Source organism: Falco naumanni, chromosome W (genome assembly GCF_017639655.2).
Source record: "Falco naumanni isolate bFalNau1 chromosome W, bFalNau1.pat, whole genome shotgun sequence".
NCBI classification, from domain to species: Eukaryota; Metazoa; Chordata; class Aves; order Falconiformes; family Falconidae; genus Falco; species Falco naumanni.
The window spans coordinates 8,932,233-8,957,726 of record NC_054079.1 but is presented as its reverse complement, the minus strand read 5'-3'; the positions used below and the strand labels follow the sequence as shown (position 1 = coordinate 8,957,726).

Sequence of the window (25,494 nt, the reverse complement as noted above, 5' to 3'; positions counted from 1 at the left end):
CTACAAAATGGGAAACTGAGGAAGCTGTTGTTTTCTTTCTTTCTTGTAAGGCAATCTGCCTTACTACTACTGGTAGGAATGTTTCATGCTAGGTTTTTTTATGCTTATTTTTGTTTGGAGAAGGTTTCCCTTGCTATTTAATTTGTTATCATCTTCATTTTTCCTATAGCTGATTACTTTAATAGGTCAAAATGTTGAAGCAAGGGTCTGTAAAACACATGCATATATGAATTAAAATAACTTTTGAAAATATCTGTCCTTACTCTGGCGAGAACACATTGTTAGGTAAATCCTTTTGCTGTCTTTCATTCCAGTCTCTTCCTGGGATACACTTGGTCTCAAGTAGTAGAAATCTTATGAGAGGACAAACCTTTTGTTAAAGCAAAAGTTGTGAGCATACCGTTGTTGTTTTTGTCATGTTTTACAGTGACATAACATCTGTTAGTGAAACTTTGAGTTTCCATTTTTATGTGGGGATTGACATCTAGTATCTCCCTCTCACATTCATTATAGTTTAATATGCCTCTGGTGGCTACAACTTCACTTCAGCAGGGAAACACTATGAAAATATTGATAGTGGTCCTAGAAGTAGCTAGGATACATGTTCCACCTTTGGTATCCCAATGCCATTGACATTGTCTAGGAGCAGTTACACCTAATATTTATAAATTCAGGAAAACTCAGAGAATTAATGGAAATGTTTGCTGAACCTAAGAGGAGGTAGGTGCCCAGCAAGGTAGCAGATAGTGCTGGAGCTTGGGCTACTGTTGAATTAGAAGCAGCAACACATGCTGTTTGCATGGTGCCATTGAAGTGTTATCAATTTGTTAATAAATTAAGATTGATTGATTATATTAAATTGATTAATTGATTTTATAAAATCATTTAATAGAATTAAAATATAGAGGAATAAGAAAATTTTTATGGAAAATTTACAGCTATATAGTAGAAGTAGTTATGACATCTTTTGTACGTCCTGTACCAAGGCTAGAAGAAGGGCCTGGAACTATTGTGGAAAAACTTAGGTAATAACTTTAGGGTTGAAAGGTTCCTTTGTACTTAACCAGTCTTCTGTATGTAGAGGTGTATTGAAATGTCAGAGTAGGAGATTAATGGGAACTGGGGAGAGTCGACTGGAACAGCTTGTAGGTGCCTGCCAAGAAACTGTGAACTTTAGTAAAAGGTAATTCCGGCAGGGGGAGATCGCGACCACCGACTCATATACCACCTACCCAAATCGTACCCTAGACCCATTTCTAGACCTTTCTAAGCTTTACTGCGCAGAATCGGATATAGGAGGGGAGTATGTAAATGATTTACGGGAAATGTTATGATTATGCATGAATAATTAATGAATATGTATGAATAAGTTCTATATATGGTGTCTGATTTTGGGACCTGGTGTGCGTTGATCGTGAGAGGACTCGCTCACGCACCCGGCCGTCAATAAAGAAGTGTCTGCTTATCTACATCACATTGGTGTCGATAAGTTCTTCATTCCGAGATTTCGGTAACAGAAGGACTGAGCCAAAAATAGTAGGATCTGGTAAGCTCATGGTGCTGGCGGTTTCTTTGCAATACTATTAGCATGGATGTGCTGGAATCTACTTTTGTATTTTTTCAATTTTAGAATGCCTGCTGTGTTTCTTTCCTTTTTAGCCAGTAACGCTGTCAGCTTTGAAGTTGTTATAAATTGAGACCACAACGGATCATAATCCAATTAAAATTTTATTAATTATAGCAAGTAGAATATGAGCAAAACCAGTGCTGGACGGCAGGGGAGTCTGCGCTCCGCCAACTGCCGTGCTGAGCAGTTCAAACAGTCCCTTTTTATACATTTTTACTTCCGTGTTCATGAAGTAGTGGAGGTACTCTGCGCATGCTTCAGTTGTTGTTAGGGGGTCGTTTTCTGCCTCCTGGTGGTCGTTGAGGCCGAAGTAAGAAGTCTTCCTCCTTTGTCCCATAGTTGACCCCTCACTCATATGTCCTTATATGGGGTTGTTTGCCCTGTTTCTGTCGGTTCCTGGACATCTGGTGGTTATCTTATCTTGCACAAGCGGTATCTGGTTTAGTTTGTGTAAGCGATTGCGGTTATCCTATCTTACACAAGCGGTGTCTGGTGGCTGTTTGCATAAGCGATTTCATATCTGTTGTTGCCTAACCTTTACATTGGGCTTAACATAAATAAACAATACCCTAGTCCATAGTTTCTTACAAAGTGTTTGCAAAGCACGGGGATGCAGGCATGTGTTTTGGACACGGGACCAGCTGTCTTTGGAGACAGACACCCTGCCGTTCCCACGGCCAGGGCAGAGGGCTAGAAAGTTGCCGCAGTCACCTTCCGTGGTGGGCTCCGCGCAATCTTCACCTGTAGTTCTCGGGTCCAGGACCTTACATCCAGTTTTCCCTGCCGAGCCGCAAGGCGCACCATTGTTTCCGCGGCACCCGGGGCGGGCGCGGCTGCGCGCGCGCGCAGTGTTGCTGTGGAGACGGGGCCGCAGGGGACGGGGGCGGGAGGAGGCGATAGGGTCGCCGCCAGCGCCCCGGAGAGGCGCACGGAGGCAGCCGCGCCGCGGCGGGCCCAGAACCCTCTCCCCGCCACTATTCCTTATTATAGAAGCGCTTCCGGCGGCGTGGACCACTCTGACATCATCCCCCGCACCCCGGTGACGTCAGCGCCGTGAGCGGTACGTGACGTCGATGCGTAGGAGAGCGTGGTGACAAGTACTATTTAAAGCTCCTCGGGTGAAGGATGGAGGTAGACTGAGCAGGTGCCATTGCGAGTAGTAGCTTGTGGCTGTGTGCGTGGTGGGACTATAGGGCCCTTCCTTGCTCTTCCCTTCCCAGGAGTGGGACGGAGGCGTGTGTTACAGGCTTGGCGGCTGCGCCAGCTCACCGCGAGGGGACAGGCGAGTGGAGGCGTAAGACGGTAGATGCGAGCGGGCAGAGGCAGCATCTCGAGGCCGCTGAAGCAGTCGGGCACTGCCTGACACGGAGCTCGCTTGCTCCTTTCGTTCCACCAGTGGGGCTGAGCCCGCGGCCCCGCCGCAGAGGAGCGCGGGCTCAGCAGCCCCTCCCGCTGACAGTGACCGACCCGCCGCGCCCCAGGACGATGCCCGCTTGCTCGCCGCAGAAAAGGGCGTGACGGCAAGAAGCGGACCCGCTCCTGCGGGAAGGAGGAGCGGCGCTCCGCATCTCTGCAGCCGGGGGTGGGCAGATCGGGGGAGCACGGCGCCCCGGTGCCCGCGGGGAACGCGCGGCCGCCGCACGCCGGGAGTCCGATGCCGGTGCCGCGGCTCACTCTGCCTCCTTGGGAGAATGCACTGGTGCCCGCCACGCTGCTGGCGGGGGTGCTAGGGGAATCGGCGGCGTGGAGCCTTACGCGCACCGCCTGCCTCATCCCGCTCCGCCTCTGAGTCGCACGGAGCCTTCGGCGGCTGCTCACCTGGCGAGAAGCGCCGCAGCCGCCGCTAGGCCCTCGCGGAGAAGGCGAGCGTCTCCCCGTCCGCCCGTAGGAGGGGACCCGTCTGTCCCCGGAGCTGCCGCCCGCTCGAGGGCTGGGGCTGCCGCCTGGGGGCTCCTGGCGGAGACGGCGGCCATGGGAGCCCGGCCCGCGTGGGGCGCTCCCTAGTGTGTGGGCGGCCCCGCTCGGCCAGGCAGCTGCGAGCCGGCGGCGCGGCGAGCCCAGCCCAGCGAACTGCTGCCGCCACGGGGCTGCGGAGTTGCCGTTGCGGTGAGGAGCGCCCCGGGGACGTGGCACCGCCGGCCGTCATGGGGTAAGGATGTCGCGGGGGCCGTCGGGGCGGTGGGATGAAAGCGGCTGCCCGCGCGGGCTGTTGCTGCTCAGGCGGGCGCTGCTGAATGCGCGCGGAGGGGAGTGATTTTACTGGCTGGGTGCGTAAGAAGCAGAAATCCTGCTGCCATCGGTGCTGTGCATCAACCTGATGAAAGAAAAGGGGGACGCACCGTGATGTGTAGAGGTTTGCCTCCGCTGTAGCCACATCGGATCGCTGGAAGAGCCGCCTTGGCTTCCAGATCCCCACCGTGAGGATCCTCTCCCTGGTCAGTCCTGAAAACGACTGCTTTAAGCTCGGTGTGGCAAGGTGAAACTTAAAGAGCAGCGAAGGCTCATTTTAACTCTTCCGGAGTCTTCAGAGGATTAAAAAAAACTAGGTGTGAATTTCCCAATATAGTGAAGAAGTCTCTAGAGAAATCTGCTTTACAGCAGATCCCCTAAGTGAATTGGGATATCCACTTGAGTCTTTAAGGAAATTAGAAGGAATAAAATCTTTAAAATGAACCTGATCACATCTAATTGAGTAGCTATAAAAATGATATAGATACCTGTGAAAACTTTCCACAGTTGTATTCTTAGTAATTTGTATAGTGAGATGAAAAAATAAACCTTGTGCTTGCCTGATAACCTTTGAATAGAAAGGAAACTCATTCATGTTCAAAAGCGACAGAAACCCAGTATGATTTGGCTAGCTGCAAGGTGGAGGCAGACTTTTAATGCATTAACAAGATGCTGTTTTTCTACGACTTTATAACAGTTCAGAGTATAAAAGTTATAACTCATGTCCTTTGTACTTTGGTCACGCAAGAATTTGAATGTGAAATATGGAACTTAAAAGCGTCTCTTTCCTCAAGCTGTTAATGACACTTGGAATTCTCCAATTTATTAACTTCTTTGCATGTAGGGTGATAACAGCTGCATCTGGCTCTGTCCTAGTCACTGGGGCTCACTGTACAAGATGTAGGAAGGAATGTTGTCTTAGGCTAGCTTTTATTTTCCTGTTGTTTTCCCTTTCATTTGAAAAAATTAATAATAATCCTAAACAGAATAAACCTGAGCTTGCAGCTGTCTACGTACTCAAGAAAGTGATAATATGTTTCAAAAACCTGGCAAAAGGCTAAATGATGTTATAGTGGTTTTGGGATATATTAAAACTTCTAAGCAGACACAGAATTATGTAGCTTTAAAAATTCAAATAATGGAAATAATCTCATTTATTTAAAATCAATATTGTGTTTGTAGATGTCAGTTAAGTATATTGTATTACAAATACAGATGACTGAAGAGGAGTAAATTTTGTATTTTCTCTAGAATTAAATTGAGCACTTCTGAAAACAAAAACTTGACTTGCAAAACCAAAAATCCTTAACTTCTCAATTTCATAAATTCCGGTACTGCTAGTGTTTTAGCATGGTAGCTTCTTAATGAACAGTGCAAATCCATATCTGTAGAGGGAGCAGAAATAATCCTAAATACTGAAGGACTATAAAAATCATTTTGAGAAAGGGTATAAAGTTGGTGTCATGACTCTTAAGTAGTATCTTTGCATGTTAATGTCAAGAAGACAAAACTTGCAGTTTTGAAGACTCTTTAGACAGTACACGCTGGGGTATTACAATATAGCATTCCTTTGTAAACTGTCTTTTAACAAGATGGTCAAAACCAGCAATGTAGGCATGTGTTACTGATAAGCTCTCAGCTCTCTGAGTGAATGAGCGCATCCAAGCCAGGGCCAGCAACAACTCTGTGGATCTGTGGTTAAGTATCAGACATTTGCTAATGTTCAGAGCAGAGGTCTTGTTTCAGTAGCTATTTTGTATTAGCATCTAAATGCAATTGCCCATGGATTTCAGACTATTTCTAGACCAAGATGTACTGGACTGTTAACATCGCAGTTATAAAAATAGTCTTCTGATGCTCTACTAAGGTCTTAAAATTGATCATTCTAGAAGCCAGTTGCAAAATGTTTGATAATACATTTACCTGACCACAATAGGGTCAGTGTACTGTATTCAATATTTAATGGGTACTGCTATCTTACATAAGCTTGTACAGTGAGCTTGTAGTACCTGGCTGGTGGAGAGTTTACCGATCCCAATGGTCAGAACACAGAAAACTTGGGATGGGGGAGAGAAATCAGCTTACCAAACCAGCAGTAGCTTAGTCTCATTTTTTATAGTGAAGAATTTGCTGTTCTACCAGTGTAGTTCAGCCTGCTTGGCTCATTGAATACCATCAGGCAAGCCAGGTAATTATGCACTGTGTGTGCGGTGAATACCAAGCTGTGGGTAACTGGTCTCTGAAGCTGTGCTGCTATTAAATTTGTTTTCAGAAACTTCAGAATGGTCTATAGGGTCCAGTAGTTTAGGAACCACTCTTCTTAGTACTGTATCCTATGTGTCTGTGGGTATCCCTCATATCACAGGAGAAGATAAACAAATCAAGCCCTGGGGATTGTATAGGCCAGGCACTCTAGCATAGGATGTCCACTCTTGATTGTCTACCTGCCAGTCTCTTTCCCTCTCTCCTAGTTCTTCATCCCTGTTGCATAAAGACAAGTTCCTGTCACTGTTGAGTGATATACTTTTTTTTTTTTTTTCTGTTGGATTGACCACACTGAATATAGTGTTCTTCAATAGGAAAACATTGATTTTCGTGTAAATATGACATCAGTATGTTCTGTCCCAGTTCATAACTTCAGTCTCTCTTGTATTGCCAGTATTGAGAAATGCAAAATTTGTCAATATTGTGCAATTTGTTGTCTTTGAGCAGAGTTTGGATTATATTAAAAATCCTTAAATAGATATTAAGTAAACATACTCAGGATGTGTATTGATAGCCCAGGTTATTGTATGCATTGACCAGGTAAGTTTTGTGCTGAAAGCTGCAAACAGTCACCTTATTTTACTGGTCGTTGGTACTGCTTTTACTTTCTAGCAGGAGGATTAGAGGTTAGTATTTGTGGACTATGATGCATTGCTCAGTCTGGAATGAATACATTTCATGCAAGAAGCAGTATGGAAACTGCACAGTCATGAGTTCTGGTAAGATTGAGAATTTGGTGTCCTGTTAAACTTAATCTCTTGAATTAATTCCTGTTTTTTTTAATGAGTAGTCTCTCTGTGACTACTTTCCTTTATGTTCTGTGCTGTGGACAAGTATCCAAATCCATCATACTAGCTTTTCCCTTCACTCTTTACCTTGTAATTCCTCATCGTTCAGCAAAGCTTCTGTAAGATGTGCTAGTATGTTATCTTCATAAAGATGGTTATGATATGTGTCAATTTGAGATGTCAGATTTAGAATACTAGGGTTCTTAAGTTGGCTAGAGAATATTGTGGAAGATGAGTATTTCAGGATGTGTTTGTTAGCATTGTAGTTACCTAAATAAGTATTTAAAATTAATTTTTGGCTGTTACTGATTGATCCACTCTGATCTCTTACCCTTGTTGAAGGTTAGTTAAATGTTTCTTTAAAGCATTCAGGATGCAGAGTCCCATTTTGAAGAGATGATACCGTAGCTGTAGGGGAATTAACAAATCATGCTAATTCTAAACTCTAGGATGTAATAACTTTTACAAAGCCATTCTGAAGCTTTAAAAACTAAAAAATGTGAAAATCTATACTGTTTGAGCATATGGGATAGACAAATCTTTCTGTGGAAGTTGGCTTGCTACCTATTGACTTGCTTTTTTCAGGTGTTTCCAAACCAGTGTCTTGTCCTTAAACTTTTCAGTTTTCTCTCCCTAGCTGGGTAATAAGACATTAGCACTATAAAGTTGTTAAGAGCCAGAAGTATTGTTAACCGTTGAATTTGACCTGACTCAGGTTCTTTAACTTGTCTTTTTCCCTGCCCATGAGGCTTAATGATAGCTCTCCCAAAACTTTATCTTAGCAACGGTTCTATCAGCTGTGCTCATCTGACACAGAAATATTGCAGATAATAGAGCAGAAGGTACAGCTTCTTGGCAGTAGTTTAGTGTTACTGCAATTCCTGGTCATGTTGCTATCTCAAGGGTAAAATGAAATGCTTCTTGTGGGGAAAGCAATGGCAGCAAAGTAGTTTATACTATTTTCTGTAGCAGTGTGTAGAGTATAACAAAACCAGATCAACATTGCTTACACACTAAACTTGATTTTTCTGAAAAAAGTTAGTCAGGTATAAATACGTAGACAGATGTACTGTATGTAAATTAGCTTGAAATGGTTAATAAACTACTTTGTCTGGCAGCACTGCATGGAGATCTCTACTGTGCTTAAATTATATTGTCATAGTAGTGTTATGACCATGAAATTTAAACTGGCTATTCTGGCCTGGCAACACATATATGTGTGTCCTGAATGCCATAGGGGATGATTTCCATGCTGATCCAGTGAAGGTATTCATAATACCTTAAGGTTGCGACTGATCTTTTTTAGTATTTCCATGCATTATAAAGATTGTATAGACCAGCTCTCTGAGTGAAATACTAGTTCTGCTGAAAATAAACATTTCAGTTCTTCACATTAATCATGTTGAGATTATTTTTATTCTTAATGTCTCAAGGCAAACATCAGATGAATGTTTTCTATGTGTGTGTGCTTGTGATTTCTCCCTCCCAAATAGTGCTTACTCTACTGCAATTCCCATTATCTTTGCAGATGTCAAGCCAATACTTGAGGAAGTATGCAGTCTCAAAGCCATGGAGTTTGCAATAGCTTCAAATACTGTAACAGGCCATCACTTCTCATCAGGGGAGGCAATGACACCTAACTGGCTTTAGAGCATTTCTGCTTGCTAATTAATAAAAGTAATAAGTCAAATTCAGGTATCACTTTTATGGGAATTTTGTTGGAAAGCATTTATTTTTTATGATTTTCTTTTAAGACTGTAATTTGATTTAAAGCTCTTAGCTGATCACTCTAAATCACAGCTTTCCAGTCTGCAGAGTTTTTTCTCTCACATATTCTCACTCCTCTCTTCCAGTTGCTGTTGCGCAGCAGTTTTTTCCCCTTCTTAAATGTGTTATCCCAGAGGCGCTACCACTATCGCTGATTGGCTCAGCTTTGACCAGTGTCAAGTCCACCTTGGAGCTGGCTGGTGCTGGCTCTGAAACGGGGGAGGCTTCTGACATCTTCTCACAGAACCCACCCCTGTAGTCCCCCTTGCTACCAAAACCTTGCCACATAAACTCAATACAACATTTCACAGACTTCAGTTTTCTGAGAATAAAAGAGCCAGGTCAACAAACCTTTATTAGAGTGCTTGTTGAGAGAGTAAGCGATCAAGTCCTAATAGTCACCGGGGAGTCTGTTGGATCAGATGTTCTGCATCAAAAGCCAGGAAGTTTTCAGGTGGAAGTTTGCTTTTGTTAGACACTGGAGGTCCAACTGTGACTTAGAATTTGGTTTTAGACAAAATTTTATTACTTCTGCTATTAGTACAAATACTTAAAAAAACAAAACAAAAACCACTTGGTGAAGAAAAGAAGAAGGGGTTGTCAGCATCACCAACTCCCTATTAAATTAACAGTATGGGATGGTGTGATATGCTGTTTCTTTAGGATGATACAAAATAATGCAGGTATAAAATTGGATGAATAGGAAGTTCTCTGTCACATTTCCATTGGAATGGGTACTGTGGTATTTGTTACATCTTTATTCTTTTTGTTCTGTTTTCCACAGGTCTATCTCTCTTCCCTAATCCCTGTATTCAGATTGTTTTTCTGACATTGATTTGTACTTAACCACATGATAATTTAAGGTTGCCATGGCCAAACCTAAATGCATAATTGTCTGCCTTCACTAGAAGTAATACCACTTCTCTGGAGTCTTTTCCTGTAAGATATTTTAAAGGGACTTCTATATGAACCAGTTACAGAATAATTTCTAATAGTAAGCAACTTTTACAATTTGGACAGTAATTTAGAGCATGTTGTGATTTCCTATTCATCAGAATAAAGCTACTAAGTCAATTTGAATTCTAAAACCAGCTATGACTCAGTCTAACATGAATGTCACCATTGTGCAGTGCAGTTTGACTAAGAGGGGAGTCCAGCAATGCTCTTGCATATTTATATACCCTTTAATGTTAGAAGCAGTTTCATCAATTCAGTGAGGGATTTGCCATTGTCTTCTAAAGTTATTTGATATCTAAGGAAGTTTAAAAATCTAATATTTGAATAATTCTTCAGTATTTTCAAAGTCTGATCTGTAATTTCATAGGATTGGAATTATTTCAAACCATGCACTGTATTGCTACTGTCTCTGAAACTTCCTTGTTCATGTAGAGCTAATGAGCAAAGAAAAAATGTGGATGAAGCATAGATGCTGTAGTGTGGGCAAAGCTGGAGGGGAAGGGGCAGAATTTATGGGCTGGGGTTTGAACCTTTCCTTCCAAAATATAGGCAACACCGGGCATCAAAATATCTATTGTTGTTTTATAAAAATAAATGTTAAAAACATAGACTACAACTTACCCTTGGAAAAGCAAAGTATTGGTGTTGGCCAAAACTGATTAAGCCAGCAAGCCTAGCAGCTGTCTTGTGGCATGTGGTGACACAAGGTGAGGTGGACTGAAAAAACCCACTATGTCTGCGTGGCTGGGTTTGGACAAAATGGCCTTTATTGTTTATACAAACTATTTATATATCTTAGACAGTACAGGTGTTAGACCCTGATAGGTTTTTGTGTCCTTCTTGCTTGCTATTTGCTGTTGCTGTAGGTGCCCATATGCTGCGGTTCTAAGTTCCGGTTCTTCACATCCTGTTTACATACCTGACAATTTGTGGCTGTCTTAAAGGTACATGGCTAAGTCCTTGAAGTCAACTAACTCGTCTGCAGACACAAACAATTCCCCCTTTTTGTTTTTTGAACAGCTAGTACCAGGTTTGCCATGTTCTGCAGGGCCCTTGCAAACATGATGGCAACCAAGGCAATAGCAAACAGACAATACTGCCAATTGAGTGAATGGATGCCAAAAAGGCTGACATATTCTCAGATTTTGGTAACATGTTGCTGCAATGGGGTGCCTAAAATCCATGCAGCACATACCATCAAAATCCTCACAGCCATGTTCTTGAGCTAACAACAAAAAAAAGCCAATAGTTGCTCTGTTTTGTATGTAATGGTGGCAAATTGGACTCACATTCTTAACTGCCTAATAAACAAGGTGATTTAACTCTTTAATGCTTTCCTTGCTGTTACTCTGGATAAGAGAAGAACTGCTGCAATACGTTCCCATCAGTTCCGTAAATCAGCTACATCATTACATGCTTCATCCAAAGTTATATTGCTTTTAAGTGCATTATGCTTATCAACATGTTCACGTGTTGATTTATGTGGGTGTCATGGTCCTATCATAGCCTCCTATTACATTAGCATGTACACAAAGACAACTATCAACATTCAAAGTGCAAACAATATTGGCTTCTTTTGGGTTAACATTATACAGAGGTAAGCAATTATCCCAAATATCAAGACTTTCAGTAAGATTCTTCATTCCCCGCATACATTCACTTTTTTGCAATAATGTCTGCAAGTCAGTTTCAAGGAAGGGCACACCAGACAAGGACTGGTTCAGTAAGGAGACCACACATTAGTTGTTGGGTTGACTGGCGGCAGTAGTGCTCCCACGGTCTGGCACGCTAAGCTCAGGCCGCACACAGCGAGCAGGTATCAATCGTGGACCTTCATCTGTAGAGACACAAGCATAACCTCTCCCCCAAGTTAACAATTCATGCGGTCCTGACCAATGCCTGGTACGAGGGTCTTTCATGCGTACTAAGACACCTTGGTGCTTTTGCTGCTTGTCACCAATTGACACAAAATGTCACACAATCGGAGGCACCGCGTGGTTGGCAGAGCTTTTAAGAACGTTCATAACATAACATGCTTTCTCTAATCATGCCTCTGGGGTCATTCCCTTCATTTCCCCCCCCCCTTTTTTTTTTTTTAAGTTAGTGCCGCTGTATTAATAGACTCAAACCAATTTATACCCCCAGCTAAAAATACACACGCTATGCAGTCTTTGTTATTTGAAAGGCGATAGGTTAAAACTACTTGCTCACACGCTTCCATCTCCCCTATGATTGGTCCCAGTGTGGACACTGCTTCCCCCCTCGTGCAGGCATCCTGTTTTTTCTCATTTTTCTGTCCAACTCTTTTATCTCTCTGTGAATACAGTTTCTTTGTCTCCCTTGGCCTTGCATATGTCTTTCACAACACTTGCAGCTTGTTACAGTTTCGGCCTGCTCGGTCTGCTATTACAACAAAGTTACTTGGTCTGGATTGCTCATAATATGTCCGTTGTCTTCCAGCCATTCCACAAATCCCCCTTTTTGTTTTTGAGCGATCCAGACCCCTTTTATTATTCTGGTCATAATTCTTATAAAGCAATTCCACACACAGCCCAATATCATTAAGAAGATTACAATGGCAATTAATACCATTATCCCATGCAGAAACAAATCTTTTAACCATCCAGTAATTCCTAAACTCTGTAGCCAGTCCATTAACCCGTTCTCAATCTTTGTAGCCTGTATATTTTTTCTTAACTCAGCAAGCCGCTTATGAATACAGTTTGAGTGATCAGTCAAATTCATACAACACTTTCCTTAGCGCTGTTCACTATAGGCTACTCTTTACTGTTCATGCTATTTCCTTATCTTCTAGAGGTGAGATCACATTCCTCCTTTGTTTCTGTCTCATCCTAGTTTCTTCTCATACTCCCTTAAAGTTATTTAATTCTTTGCTGCAGGAACTCAGCTGCACATCATTCAAAGCAAGGCCAAAACTGCACATTATCAGTGTCAAAACAACTCACTGTCTCTGTTATGTACAATTCTACAATTCTTTTTTTTTTTTTTTAAACAGCAAAATACATTTCAACCGCTGCAATACAGTCGATTATAGACAGCTTTTCTGCGTGACAGAACACAGTCACCCCGTACTGCGAAACAGTTCTTTGCAAGTCCTGCACTACTTTCCAAGCAAATGGTGTATGAACGTGAGGATTACCAGCAGCCGCATCTCCCAATACAATAGGATATGCATGCGGTGCATGGTGGAAGGAGTAGGAAGATCAAGGAGTGGTCCGCCTATCAGTTCTACTAAATCCCAGTTTCCGTCTCTTAATGCCCCATCTCTTACAGCCTGCCAAAATCGCCGAGGGTCGCGCGTCATTACCGTACCACTGGAAACTGGATTTTTACCACCTCCAACTTCTTCATTGCCTGTGACTGATAACGTCGTAGCTGGACCCAAATCCGGGTTTTCGGCATTTTCATCCTGTGCAGGCAGGGCCGGTGCCAAGGACGCGGGCGGGGGGGCCCGGAGCCGAGGGGGGAAGGAGTGTGGGCTGGCACAAATGTTGGGGGAAGTCAGGGGGGCTGGGATCGGTCCACCGAGGTTTCTGCTTGTCGTCCTCGGAATCGGAATCAGTATCCAGTATAAGTCTATGCAGTTGGAGAGATTTAGGGGATTTGGGGTATTGGGGAGTGGCATCTGGTGGTAAGGGACACAGACTCTCCCCCTCCCCCACCCCCTCGTCCTCTTGTCTGTCCTCTTCTGGAGGGGGATACAGGGGAGGTTTGAACGATGTACCCTCATTTGCATTTTGCTGACTTTTTAAGCCCCCACTTGCGTCTTGCAGTCTTTGCAAGTCTCCACTCCCATTTTGCTAATTTTGCAAGCCCCCAGTCGCATTTTGCTGATTTTGCAAGCCCCTATTTGCGTCTTGCGGATTTTTGAAGTCCCCTACATCATGTCTAAGCAGTCCCCATGTAGGCAAAAGCCCCGACGCCTCTTTGTCCCCTTTTTCCAGAGCTTCTGACAGTGTTGATCCTAAATTGTCCCAGGTCCACACACTAAGAGCAGTCGCAGAGGACACTTCCACTCCATGTGTTCTGGCCCACAATAACATATTTTTTAACCGAAGCCCATCTAATGTAATTCCACGCTTCTTTAATACTAATTTCCACATTGATAGCACCATGGTATCTTCTTTAGATAACTTACTCCCCATGTTGTCCCTGGTGGCCTACCTTATCGGTGTCACGTTCTCCCGGGATCTTGCAGCTGCTCGCTGTGCTACTCCGCTTCACCAGGCTCTGCCTCCCCAGCAACCCGCTGGTCACGGTCTAAGGATCTGCTCCTGACACCCCTTACCGGGGTCACATCGGCACAGTCTCAGGGTCTCTTTTTGATACTCTTTACTGGGATCACATCGGCACGTCGGGGTCACCAAATGTGATGATGCAAGTCAAGGTTGACTGAAAAAAACACTATGTCTGTGTGGCTGGGTTCGGACAAAATGGCCTTTATTGTTTATAAAAATTATTTATATCTTTTGGACAGTACATGTATCAGACCCTGATAGGCTTTCTGTGTTCTCCTTGCTTGCTATTTGCTGTTGCTGTAGGTGCCCATATGCTGCGGTTCTAAGTTCCGGTTCTTCACATCCTGTTTACATACCTGACAATTTGTGGCTGTCTTAAAGGTACACGGCTAAGTCTTTGAAGTCAACTAACTTGTCTGCAGACTCGCTGCAGACCCCAACAGTGGCATATCAGCAAAGCCTTGTCTTCTGATCATCCATGAAAAAACATAAATTTCATATAAATGAAAATATGAGAAGATTATTAAATCACTTTATTTTGACTTGCTGTATCTTATGTCCGTTAAGTACTGCATGATATCTGATTTCAAGCTGAAACACCAGTTGCTCAGAACTTCAGCTCCTTGAAAATCTAATGTACAGTATGCAATGATGTTTCTTTCAAAGGTAGATGTATATTTTTTTTTCTTAACATTATAGGATTAATGAAAGGTTCTAGCCCATTTTTCTCCCCTCAGCTAATGAAAAATTTCTGGTATTATTTGTGATGATACGCTAACTCAGAAGTGGTCAAAGATCTAATGCTAAAAGCTGATTGTTAAATGGGAACAAAACAGTTTAGAAAACAGTTTGAAGGCACTGCTCTGTGAGGTACTATGTAGCTATAAAACATATTCTATAAACTAGGGCATTGGACTTTATAGGTAAATAGGTGCATATATGTAATAACTTCTAATTGAATACAGAAAAATTTCCAATCTTTTTAGGAACAACTTCCTAAGCTTTTACTGACCATGAGTAAACCTTACTCAAACTGAAAACATAACAGCAAAAGTCTAAGAATGTGAGTGTAAAACTAGATAAACCGCTGGTGGTATGGGAGAGATTTTGATCTGGTTGCTCAATTGTATCTTCTACTTTTTTTACTACCTCAAAGTTTGGTTTAAAGCATCAAAGTTCTTATTATATGCATGTGTTATAGAAAGCAATATCTTAAGATGTGCTCATTTCATAAGTATGCTGAGTATATTTTGTTCAAGTTGTCACTTTCTGTCCAGAAAAAGATTTTTTTTATTTCAGAGCAGTGTCCATACAAGAAGCCAATGTTATGCAATACTGTTCCACAAGCTACTGTATACAGTATTTATCAGACTTGAGAGCATTTATAGGAATAAGGAAAATTCTGTGGTTTTCTATTGCTCTGAATTGTGTTTACAGAGCTTGTTGACTCAGACTCCTGAGAAACCATTGGTCATGTTTGGATGCCATAGTTGACAAATTAGTTTTGACTATAGTTGCATTTTTAATCACTCTCCTTATTTCTTTTCAGGGATCCCTCATGAAGCTGCTTAGAGTAACAAAAGCTTGCTACAGCTTTAAAAACAAGCCAGGGAGAGTATTTTTTAAGACTGTAGCCAGGCATTAGAAGAAAGCTGTAGTCTTGGCATGCTGTCATTTTGAAAAAGCAAAAAGGTCTTTGTCCTGTCCTAAATGTTATAAATTGAGACCACAACGGATCATAATCCAATTAAAATTTTATTAATTATAGCAAGTAGAATATGAGCAAAACCAGCGCTGGACGGCAGGGGAGTCTGCGCTCCACCAACTGCCGCGCTGAGCAGTTCAAACAGTCCCTTTTTATACATCTTTACTTCCGTGTTCATGAAGTAGTGGAGGTATTGACCCTTCACTCATATATCCTTATGTGGGGTTGTCTGTCTTGTTTCTGTCGGTTCCTGGACATCTGGCGGTTATCTTATCTTTCACAAGAGGCATCCTGGACATCTGGCGGTTATCTTACCTTTTGTTGCCTAATCTTTACATTAGGCTTAACATAAATCTTAATAAACAATACCCTAGTCCATAGTTTCTCACAATCCCCCCTTTTTCTTTTTATCCTATTATTGTTTATTAGACGCTACTTTCATTCTCGGCACTGCAAGCAAACCTTTTTCCACAATCCCAACATTTATCATAACACTCACAAGGTAATACGTCACAATTACAATAGGCATAGTTGGGTAATACATATAATATAACATACAAAACCAAAACTTAAAAATAACTCTTTTTCTTAACACATTCCCTTTTTTTTTTACATGCGTCACTATCATGGCTAGACTATAGGGATTTCGCATGCGCGGTCTTTCCAGATTTTTCCAACACATTCTGTGGGGCTTTAAAATCGCGCATGCGCATGTTCAAAGGTATACACGGACCATTCGCGTGATAAACAATGGCTACTGCGTGCCCAGATGAAGTCCCAAACCCATTTCCCGAGCTTACCACTCCGGTAAGTCTGTTAATGGTAACATTTATGGCACTATGGCCAAATGACAGGTCCCTGTTTTCAATGTAAGGTTTTCTCACCACCAGACCACCACGTCACCTGCCAGGGAAGAAGGGTCTAGAGTGGACATTTTGCCCTCTGAACATTCTGTAAGGTGAGTGTTCTCAAAACGTTTAACCTATATGGTTCATTAGAAAGAAGATCAAAACTTTTTTTTTTTTTTTTTCCTGTTGCTGTTTAGGCAGAGGGTGCGTTTTTCTGTTATCTCACGTCAAGAACTTATGGCGGAGGTGAAAAAGTATAAAAGGCGTTACCATATCCTCGTCTTTCCGTTCCTGGCGCTTGTTTTTGTTGCTATTCTATTATTTTTTTTACTCAGCTTACATTGTTATCTGAATTGTTAAGAGTCAATTGTTTCCAAATTCTTGTTGGCTATTAAAATGTTATTTTGTGTGTACATTTTGTCATACTACTCGCATTTGTTTAACGCCATCGGGTGAAACCATAATAGCAAATTGCATGTTAGTTATAACGTGTTGAATTAATCTTATAAAACATGGAACAGCACATGGCAAAAACAATAAGGTGGCTAATCCACATAACAAATAAAATAGGATTTGTTTTACCCAGGGGCTCCTGAGAAGCCAGGAAAACAGGTCAATATTCATCTTTCCAAGTTCGGACGTCTAACTTCCCTATCTCTGATGTGATTTGTTTAACTACCTCACCATTGTCATCAATTTTCAAACAACAATTGGAAACATTTACTTTACCACAAACACCTCTTTCTTTGGCTAGCAGGTAATCGAGAACCATCCTGTGTTGATAAATTGCATTTCACATCAAAAGCTTTAGCTGTTTGATTAGTAATAATTTCCAAGACAGCCTGTAGACGAATGATATGATTCAGATTGTAGATAGGTTCTCGAGCACCGTTAATAAGTTCCTTAGGATTCCAAGTTGCAGGTTTATAATACTGTATGATACGTTGGGGTGTCCATTCATTTAATAAATATTGGTACCCCCCCAATTTTTGGGAGTCTGGAAAAATCAACTTGCCACTGTTGCCCTGGCTAATTTTCAAACACATTTCACATCGCTGAGTCACCTGTTTTATTACAGTATACAAGTTCTGCCCTATCAATTTCTGATTTAGACTTTTATATAAATTATCAGCTCCCCAATGCATCTTATTATGTTCTATTACGGCTGTGGTCCATATTAAATTGGATGGTACCACTATACGACCATCCCTCAAATAAGTCCACTTATTTATTTTATCATTCATGTCCTGAATGACCTTTAAGTTTTCTTTAGAATAATTTGGCTCCTGATCTGTACTTACAGTTTGGATTTTACCATCTGGTATTAAGGATAATTCCTCCTTTCCTACCTCCTCTGCTACTTGTATGGCTTCATGGTCGGCCAGGCGGTTTCCAATTTCCAAATCAGTGCCTTAATGGGCCATCTTATGTTCTTTCTTCCTGGACGACCCTCTTATAACAGAGGGGACCATTCCTCACATCAAGGTCTGGCATGGCATATGTCCCCACCGCTCAACGCCTACTGGGTTGCAGCCAGCAGCAGAGCTCAAGATCCTTCTTGGTGGCAAACACAGAGGCCAACCCAGTCTTGCCCTTGATTGTGGTAGGAGGCACTTGACCAACCTTATTCCTTGTACTTTGTTGTCAATGCAGAGTTTCATCTGCACATCCCATAACAAGTCACAGTCATGGTAAAACACAGATTTACATTAGTAGAACTACTACAGAGTGTATTTTATTTTAGTTTTTATGCAATATTCCCCACAGCCTTGCTGACCAAGGGATATTGTTTTACCTGAACTAGGCAGGCCTCCTGTTTATCATTTCTACTGTAACAGGGAAAGCATTTTTCCCTTTACTTGGAATTTACTTTCAGATATACCTGGTTAAAGATTTCTTTTACTTCAGGGAGGTCCTCTCTTGCACTTTTCTGTTGAATTAAAGATAAGCTCAACATTTTAGTTAATTGATCATTTTTAACTTTTGGTTTCATTTCCCCTTCTTTAAACGTCTAGATGTTCTAATAAATCTCTTCCCAACAAAGATTTTGGTGAATTTGGCATTCTTATTTGTTTTCTTAGTTTGTACTTTAAAGGTTTCAGGTTATTTTCCTGGTGGCCAGCAGCTCCCACAACTGTAACAAATTCTTTTCACTGAAGTTTAACACCAAATAAGTTGGTTTTGTATTCACCAACTTTTCTACATCACGATTACCTTAGTAAAAATCAACTCGAACCTTTATCCAGTCCTATTCACAACTAACTTTCAAACATCTAAATTTCCCCATCAGAGATTCACCTTTACTCTCCTCAGACCCGCTGCCTGCCCTAGAGGGGCCGTTACCGGTCCTATTGTGCTGCAAATGCTGCAGCAATCGGGGTGACATTGTCAGGTCCTTCTGCTCAATCGTCAGCAACAGCAACCCCCTCCTCCCCACCATCAGGAGGATTCGGGGCAGGAGATGCTCTTCCTGCTCTGCAGGTTACACAAGCCTGCCTCTGCAGCAGCACTTCTATTTTAACTCTTTCTTACCCTGAATGCAAATCTGCTACTTGTTGCTTTAAGTCTGTGTTATTACATATCAGCCTTCGCAGGCAAATAGCAAACACCCTGCCATGCGTCCAGCAGGACTCAGTCGCACCTTCGAGGGGGTACGGGGGTTTGTACAAACTCACCCCAATACTTTAACACTTTCACAGGGTTTTTGACTCTCCACCCCCCCCCCCCCGGCTTCAGATCTTACATACATTAGCACAAGTTTTTTATCTTACAACGTGTTTCATTCTGGTTGCTGCACAGAAAGAACCACAACCTGAGCTCTCTCTATTTTTTTACACAAATATTTCAACAAGAACATCCTTTTAGTTTAGGTCTCAGGTTTTTTGGTTTGTTTGTTTTGTTTGTTTGTTTGTTTGTTTGTTTGTTTGTTTTTCCTATCCTTTTCTAGAGCCATAATCAAAGATCAGGTGGTGTTAATCCCACACTCCTTCTGTCACACAAACATATCAGCACACATTACTTCATCCCATTTTCCTTCTCTCCGTACTGCAGCAAAGTATTATAATTTATAGTTCCATTACAAGGCAACTTTTCCCCACCTTCCAGCTTATAAAGTGGCCACCATTGATTGCAGTACTTTATCAATGTTTTCTTATTCACATTTCCACCAGCAGACCCTCCAATATCCCTCCAGTGACTCAAAACACACCTTAGCGGATTTTTCTTTAAAATCCCACCACTCTGCTTTCCTCCCATTTTTCCCAGCTTACACTCACAGAACACACTTATCACTTACAGAATTACTACTTACAAAATGCAACACACAGGTATTTTTCTACAGCAACACCAAGAGCTCACTATTATTATCAAAAATATAGCCAAAATCACAGTAACAATTATCAAAGTCAAATTCCACATTCCATAAATCCGGTAACCAAAATAAGCAACACTGCAGCAAATAAGCTTGAAACAATGAATATTCCATTAACGCCTATACATATTCATTACCTGAACCCGCCTACCCTCGCTTCGTATGCTAATTAGCTTATCAGTCTTTCAGGCTTGTGCAGATTCTTCCAAAAATTGTGGGCCGGGGTCTTTAGAATGTGGGCAGTGGTCTATGGGAGGAAGGCTGTAGGTCTTCCTCATGGTGTACTTTTCACCTTTTGTTCATTTGCAGTGTTCTTATCAGTCTGAGGTAATTTATGCCCTTGCTGGCCATCTGCTTTTCTTGCTTAATTATTTCTTTTACCCTTATCTGTCCTCTCCTGCTGAAGTGTTCCGCTAAAGTTTTTCCCATGATTTTGCCACAAACTGAGTTTTGAGGAGCGCTTGCCCTAAAGGGTTGTCTGGATTTACCCCAGAGTACAGCTGAAGGGCTTTCCTCAGTCGTTCCAGCCACTCAGTGGGGCTCTCATCTTTCTTTTGCATTTCATTAAATGCTTTATTGATATTCTGGCCACGGGGTACTGCTTCTCTAATCCCCTGAATTACTATAGTTCTCAGGTCCTGCATATGAGTTCTATGCACCGGATCCTGATTATCCCAATTAGGTCTTTGGAGTGGCCATTTAATATCTGCTTGGGGTCCCTGGGTTTCCTCGGTAGTAAATAATTGACAAAGGATAGATTGCATCTTATCCCAAGTATAAAGGTTTGGTCCCAGAAATTGATCTAATCTTTCTGTCACTCCGAGTGGGTCCTCAATTAAGTTTCCCATCTCGGTCCTTTTAAAATCTCGTAGATCAGCCGAATTTAGAGGCACAGAAATATATCCGATCACAGGTTGAGGTCCCCCCATGGGCATTTCTCTTAGGGGGTATATTTGAGCTGCCCCTTTTTGACTTCTATTTACGCGTCTAGGAAGAGGGGGAGACCCTTGTTCCGGCTCTGGGGACCTCTGCGGGAGCAGGAGGAGAAATGTAAGGAGGGGGGGTTAGAAGGGTTTCGTCTAACTCTTCCTTCTTTTTCTTTTGTTTAGTTTTTATTTCATTCAGCGGGTAAAGTCTAGCTCCCGGTCTTTCTAGCCACACTTCCGCATATTGACTCTCCTCCGGGTTAAGGGGTTTTTTTATTATTAATCCAGAGGTTTAATTGCTGTCTTACCCAATCTTCTTCTGACCCATAGACTGGCCAAAAGACATTTTTAGAAATCTTCTTCCCTCCCCATATCTTAGTACAATATTCTATCACTTTCTGCTTATCTTTCCCTAGGGTTCCAGGGAAATATCTCCAATTGTCCAAGATATATGCCAGAGGGGTATTCTTAGGTACAGTGGGTACCCTTCCCATGGGAGTCAAAGGCTTGCTGCCCTTCGCCCCCATCTTCTGGAATATCCACAAACATACACTCACTCGCTCCCCTTGTTCCTGGCCCAGTCCCTCGCGGGAGATGGGAGACGCAGTACTTAAGAGTCCACACTCGCTTGGTTCAGTATATCGAACCTCTCACTCGTTATATTCCGGGAAACCCAATCCCGCCCGAACGGCAAACCTTGCGAACAAATTCGCAATATACTTAGGCGTCCTGCGTCTTCGTCCGGACTCCCGTGCACAGAATTTTTATGGGATTTTACCGGTTTCTCCTTTGCTCATTATTCTAGAATTTAGGTTCGTCGGTAAGGTTGGAGTAAGCTGTTGGTCGCGGGGCCGCGAAATGTCGCGGGGCGCCTCCCCGGAGGACCAAAGCCCACCGTTCCTTATCCGAGTCACGGCACCAGAAATTGTTATAAATTGAGACCACAACGGATCATAATCCAATTAAAATTTTATTAATTATAGCAAGTAGAATATGAGCAAAAAACCAGCGCTGGACGGCAGGGGAGTCTGCGCTCCACCAACTGCCGCGCTGAGCAGTTCAAACAGTCCCTTTTTATACATCTTTACTTCCGTGTTCATGAAGTAGTGGAGGTATTGACCCTTCACTCATATATCCTTATGTGGGGTTGTCTGTCTTGTTTCTGTCGGTTCCTGGACATCTGGCGGTTATCTTATCTTTCACAAGAGGCATCCTGGACATCTGGCGGTTATCTTACCTTTTGTTGCCTAATCTTTACATTAGGCTTAACATAAATCTTAATAAACAATACCCTAGTCCATAGTTTCTCATACTAAATCTGAGGTTAATCAGCAAATGCCTGAGAGATCATGCAGGGGATTCATGTTGTCTGATATGGGGAGAAATCACCTTGGATGAGAGATGTTATAGAGGTTCAGAACTCACTGTGTGCAAAATTACTACCTGTAAAAATGTGTGTGTGATGCCTACAGAGACTGCCAGAGCCCCTGTGCTGTGTGTGAAGGATGCTGCATGGCAGGGTCTGCTGTGCCCATCCTGGTCTCCCATCCCCTTGCCACAGGTGGCACTTGAGAAAGTGGTCAGTGCTTGGTGGTGCTTTTTTTTTTCCTGCTCTTTTTTTTTTTTTTTTTTTTTTTACTCCTCCATGGGCCACAGTCTTCTCAATGTTGTACCTGCTCCCATGTCTGCTTGTCTGCTCTCTGCTCCTGCTTGGGCAGCTCTTTGCTCTAGCCCCTGTGTCTTTTTTTTTTCTTCTTTTTTTTTTTCTTATGTTTTCCCAGCCCTAATTCTGTTCTGTTCTTGTGTCTGCACAAGGCAGTCCCTGGCTTCCTCCTACACAGTGCAGCAGCACCCCCACTACCAAACCCCTGTCAATTTATCCCAATATATGTGTGTGTGTAACTTATTTATTTTTTAGCATCATTAATGCACCAAAAGGGGGAGGCAAGTAGGACATCAACTAATGTTGTAGAAGTTCATACCTTCTTTTCAGTGGCCTTATTGTTTTTACAGTAACTAAGACAACAGAATCCCGGCCTTGAGAAGTTGTAGATATTATGGCAATGAAAATAACTTTGGAGTCATGGTAAACAGTGTGGGGAAAGAAGAGGAAGGAGGTCTTTAGCACTACTGTTGGCATGATCTGGAAGTACCAGACACATCAAAGAATAAGACTTTTTTAAAAAGAAAATGCTAATTATGGATTAGCAAGGACAGTTCTTTCTAACCTTCTGTACTAACTTAAGCTGCTTTTGTGAAAGCTTTAATTAATCTCACATGTAGAGAAAGGAACCCTTAGGTTCTTATATTCAGTAGTCTGCGATTTTTTGTAAAGGATGTGTTAAGATATCAAAATGGAAAGAGGAGTTGAAAAAACTGTTCATTCAGTTGTTAGGACACAGGCTTTTCTCCTAAGCCTAGCCTAGGACTGATCACATATCATATCAATGAATGGATTTCTGTATCAATGATTAAAAACTGCTGTGACTCTACCTCCTTAAGTGGTACTTCTCATCCTTCTTTAGTCCTCACATTTTCACTTATGTCAAGGAGGACTTAGCGCTTCTTTTTAGTCTGCATTAGACTGCAACATTACAATGGTCAAAGTGAATTAAGAACAACAGCATTAATGTTTCTGCCATGCTTGAGCAAACATTTCTAATAGTCAAACTGTGTTACTATGACATTCTGCTTATTTTTGTTCAGCATCAGGATTTTTCTGGAAAAATAAATTACTTCTCTTTGTAATTAGTGATGAGTTCCTATTAATGTTTTTAATGAATACTAAATACTTTGTGGTAGTGAAGGAATGGTAAGAGAAAGCTGAAAGAGGAAGACAAGGAAGAGTAAGGAACTGAGTTGTTTTTACAGGACTGTTTTTTCTTATTTAAAGTTGTTCTTTTCTTCGTTTTCTCTCAACTATATAGGCAAAAGTACACTTATATTTTTTATATATATATATGTCTGAGCACTTAGCAAGGGAAAAAGGAAACTACTCTCCTATTTAATATAACTAATACTACTTCAACTGAGTTAATTGAAGCTTCCAGATTTGGAGGGCATTGTGTCCTGTGTGGATAATGGAAAAAACAAGTCTCATAGTAAGGATAGTTTAGCTGAAGTTGTAAATCTTGTATGTTTTACATATTAACTTTTTCTTGTTTCTGAATGTTTTAATAAATCTAAAATTTAAGTAGCTCTATAGTATGTTGCCATAGAAAAGTACAGATGACCTAATTGTACAGCAGCTTCAAAGGGCTTTAATGGCAAATCAGTGACTGATTCTATAACACGTTTCATCCTGTAGACATAAGGTGTGTAACTTCCATTTGTTTGAAGAAACAATCAGTATAAATGTTCATCATCAAGTGTCAAAATGTATTCTAGTTGGTTTAATTCTAGAGGCATCTGAAGCTTAGCATCATTATTGGAAAAAACTCCTAATTACCCCAGTAATTTGGCATAATCATGATTTTTCCAACTAGTTTAATGAAGGGGGCTATGTTTTTTGCCATAGTGTGTAGATAGCTTGTTATTCAGCAAAGCTGTAGTATCAGTTAAAACATTGAAAGAAAAGACTGTAACTCTAGTTAGAAGAGATAAAAAAGTGCAGGTAAGCTTTATTAATGCTGTTCTGTACCTAACTGTAATGTCTATGCCAGACACACACATGCCCTAGAAAGTGCTCTGGTTTGTCTTTGCAAAACACTGTTGAGCAATCAGCAAGAATATGCTGGGGCTATAGAACATTTTTGTGCTGACAGTAAAGGAGAGCAGCGACTCAAGGCTGAACAATTGGACTTATTATTGACAGTCCTGCTTGCTTTAATTGTATAGTTTTTGCCTACCTTTTACATATGAAAATCCTAACCTGTGGTATGTTGAAAGCCTCAGTTGTGTGATAGATTGTTCTGTGACAGAACTGAATAGCATTTCTGGTCAAATGTGTATTCACTAACCACGCATCTATGGTTTGGATTCAGTTCTTTCATCTTTTTAGTTAATGTTGTCAGAACCTGTATTTTCTCCTTCCAATGTCAACCTTCATCCAAATAATTGTCAGGCTTCTAAGACTTTTGTTTTGATAGGCACTTTAACTTTCCAGAGTTAAAGAACTGCTTGCACTATGGTAATACGCATCAAATTACATTTGGGTTTGCTTAATTGGGAGGTAAATGGAAAATGTATCTACTCTTGAAGACAAGAACTAAAGTTTAGGTATGACTGAAGAAGTAATTGTAGAGATTCAAAAGAGCAATAAGAATTAGTGTAAAGGTTATGTTAAGCAAAAGGGCTATAAAAGTCACCTTTTGTCATGGTTTAACCCCAGTCAGCAAATAAGTACCACTCAGCTGCTCACTCCCTCTCCCCCCCCCCCCCCCCCCCCCCCCCCCCCCCGGTGTGATGCGGAGGAGAATTGGAAAAAGGTAAAACCTGTAGATTGAGATAAGAACAATTTAATTATTGAAATAAAGTATTAAAAATAACAACAATAATAATTGTAATAAAGGGGTGAGAGGGGAATAAAATCCAAGGAAAAAAACCCCCAAGTGATGCACAATAGTTGTTCGCCACCTGCTCATTGATACCCAGCCAGTCCCTGAGCAGCAATCAACAGCTCCTGGCCAATTCCCCCCAGTTTATATACTTGGCATGATGTTCTATGGTATGGAATATCCCTTTGGCTAACTTGGATCAGCTGTCCTGGCTATGCTCCCTCCCAGCTGCTTGTGTACCTTCTCACTGGCAAAGC

The 25,494-nt window shown here is 41.7% G+C and overlaps 1 protein-coding gene across 3 annotated transcripts in view; it reads left to right on the top strand.

Moving 5' to 3' along the window:
• Nucleotides 1–2,534: 2,534 nt before the first annotated feature.
• LOC121080603 (homer protein homolog 1-like) overlaps nucleotides 2,535–25,494 on the top strand; it is a 126,594-nt gene continuing 103,634 nt past the window's right edge. The window contains exon 1 of one of the 3 annotated variants that reach the window (XM_040578741.1): nucleotides 2,535–2,687. Coding sequence is in view for 2 of the 3 variants with exons in the window: in XM_040578740.1 (XP_040434674.1) it covers nucleotides 3,772–3,776 (5 nt within the window). In the remaining variant the exon portion in view is untranslated. Of the gene's footprint in view, nucleotides 2,688–2,750; nucleotides 3,777–25,494 lie in introns of those variants that run through there. The other 2 variants (XM_040578740.1, XM_040578739.1) reach the window with 2 other exon arrangements.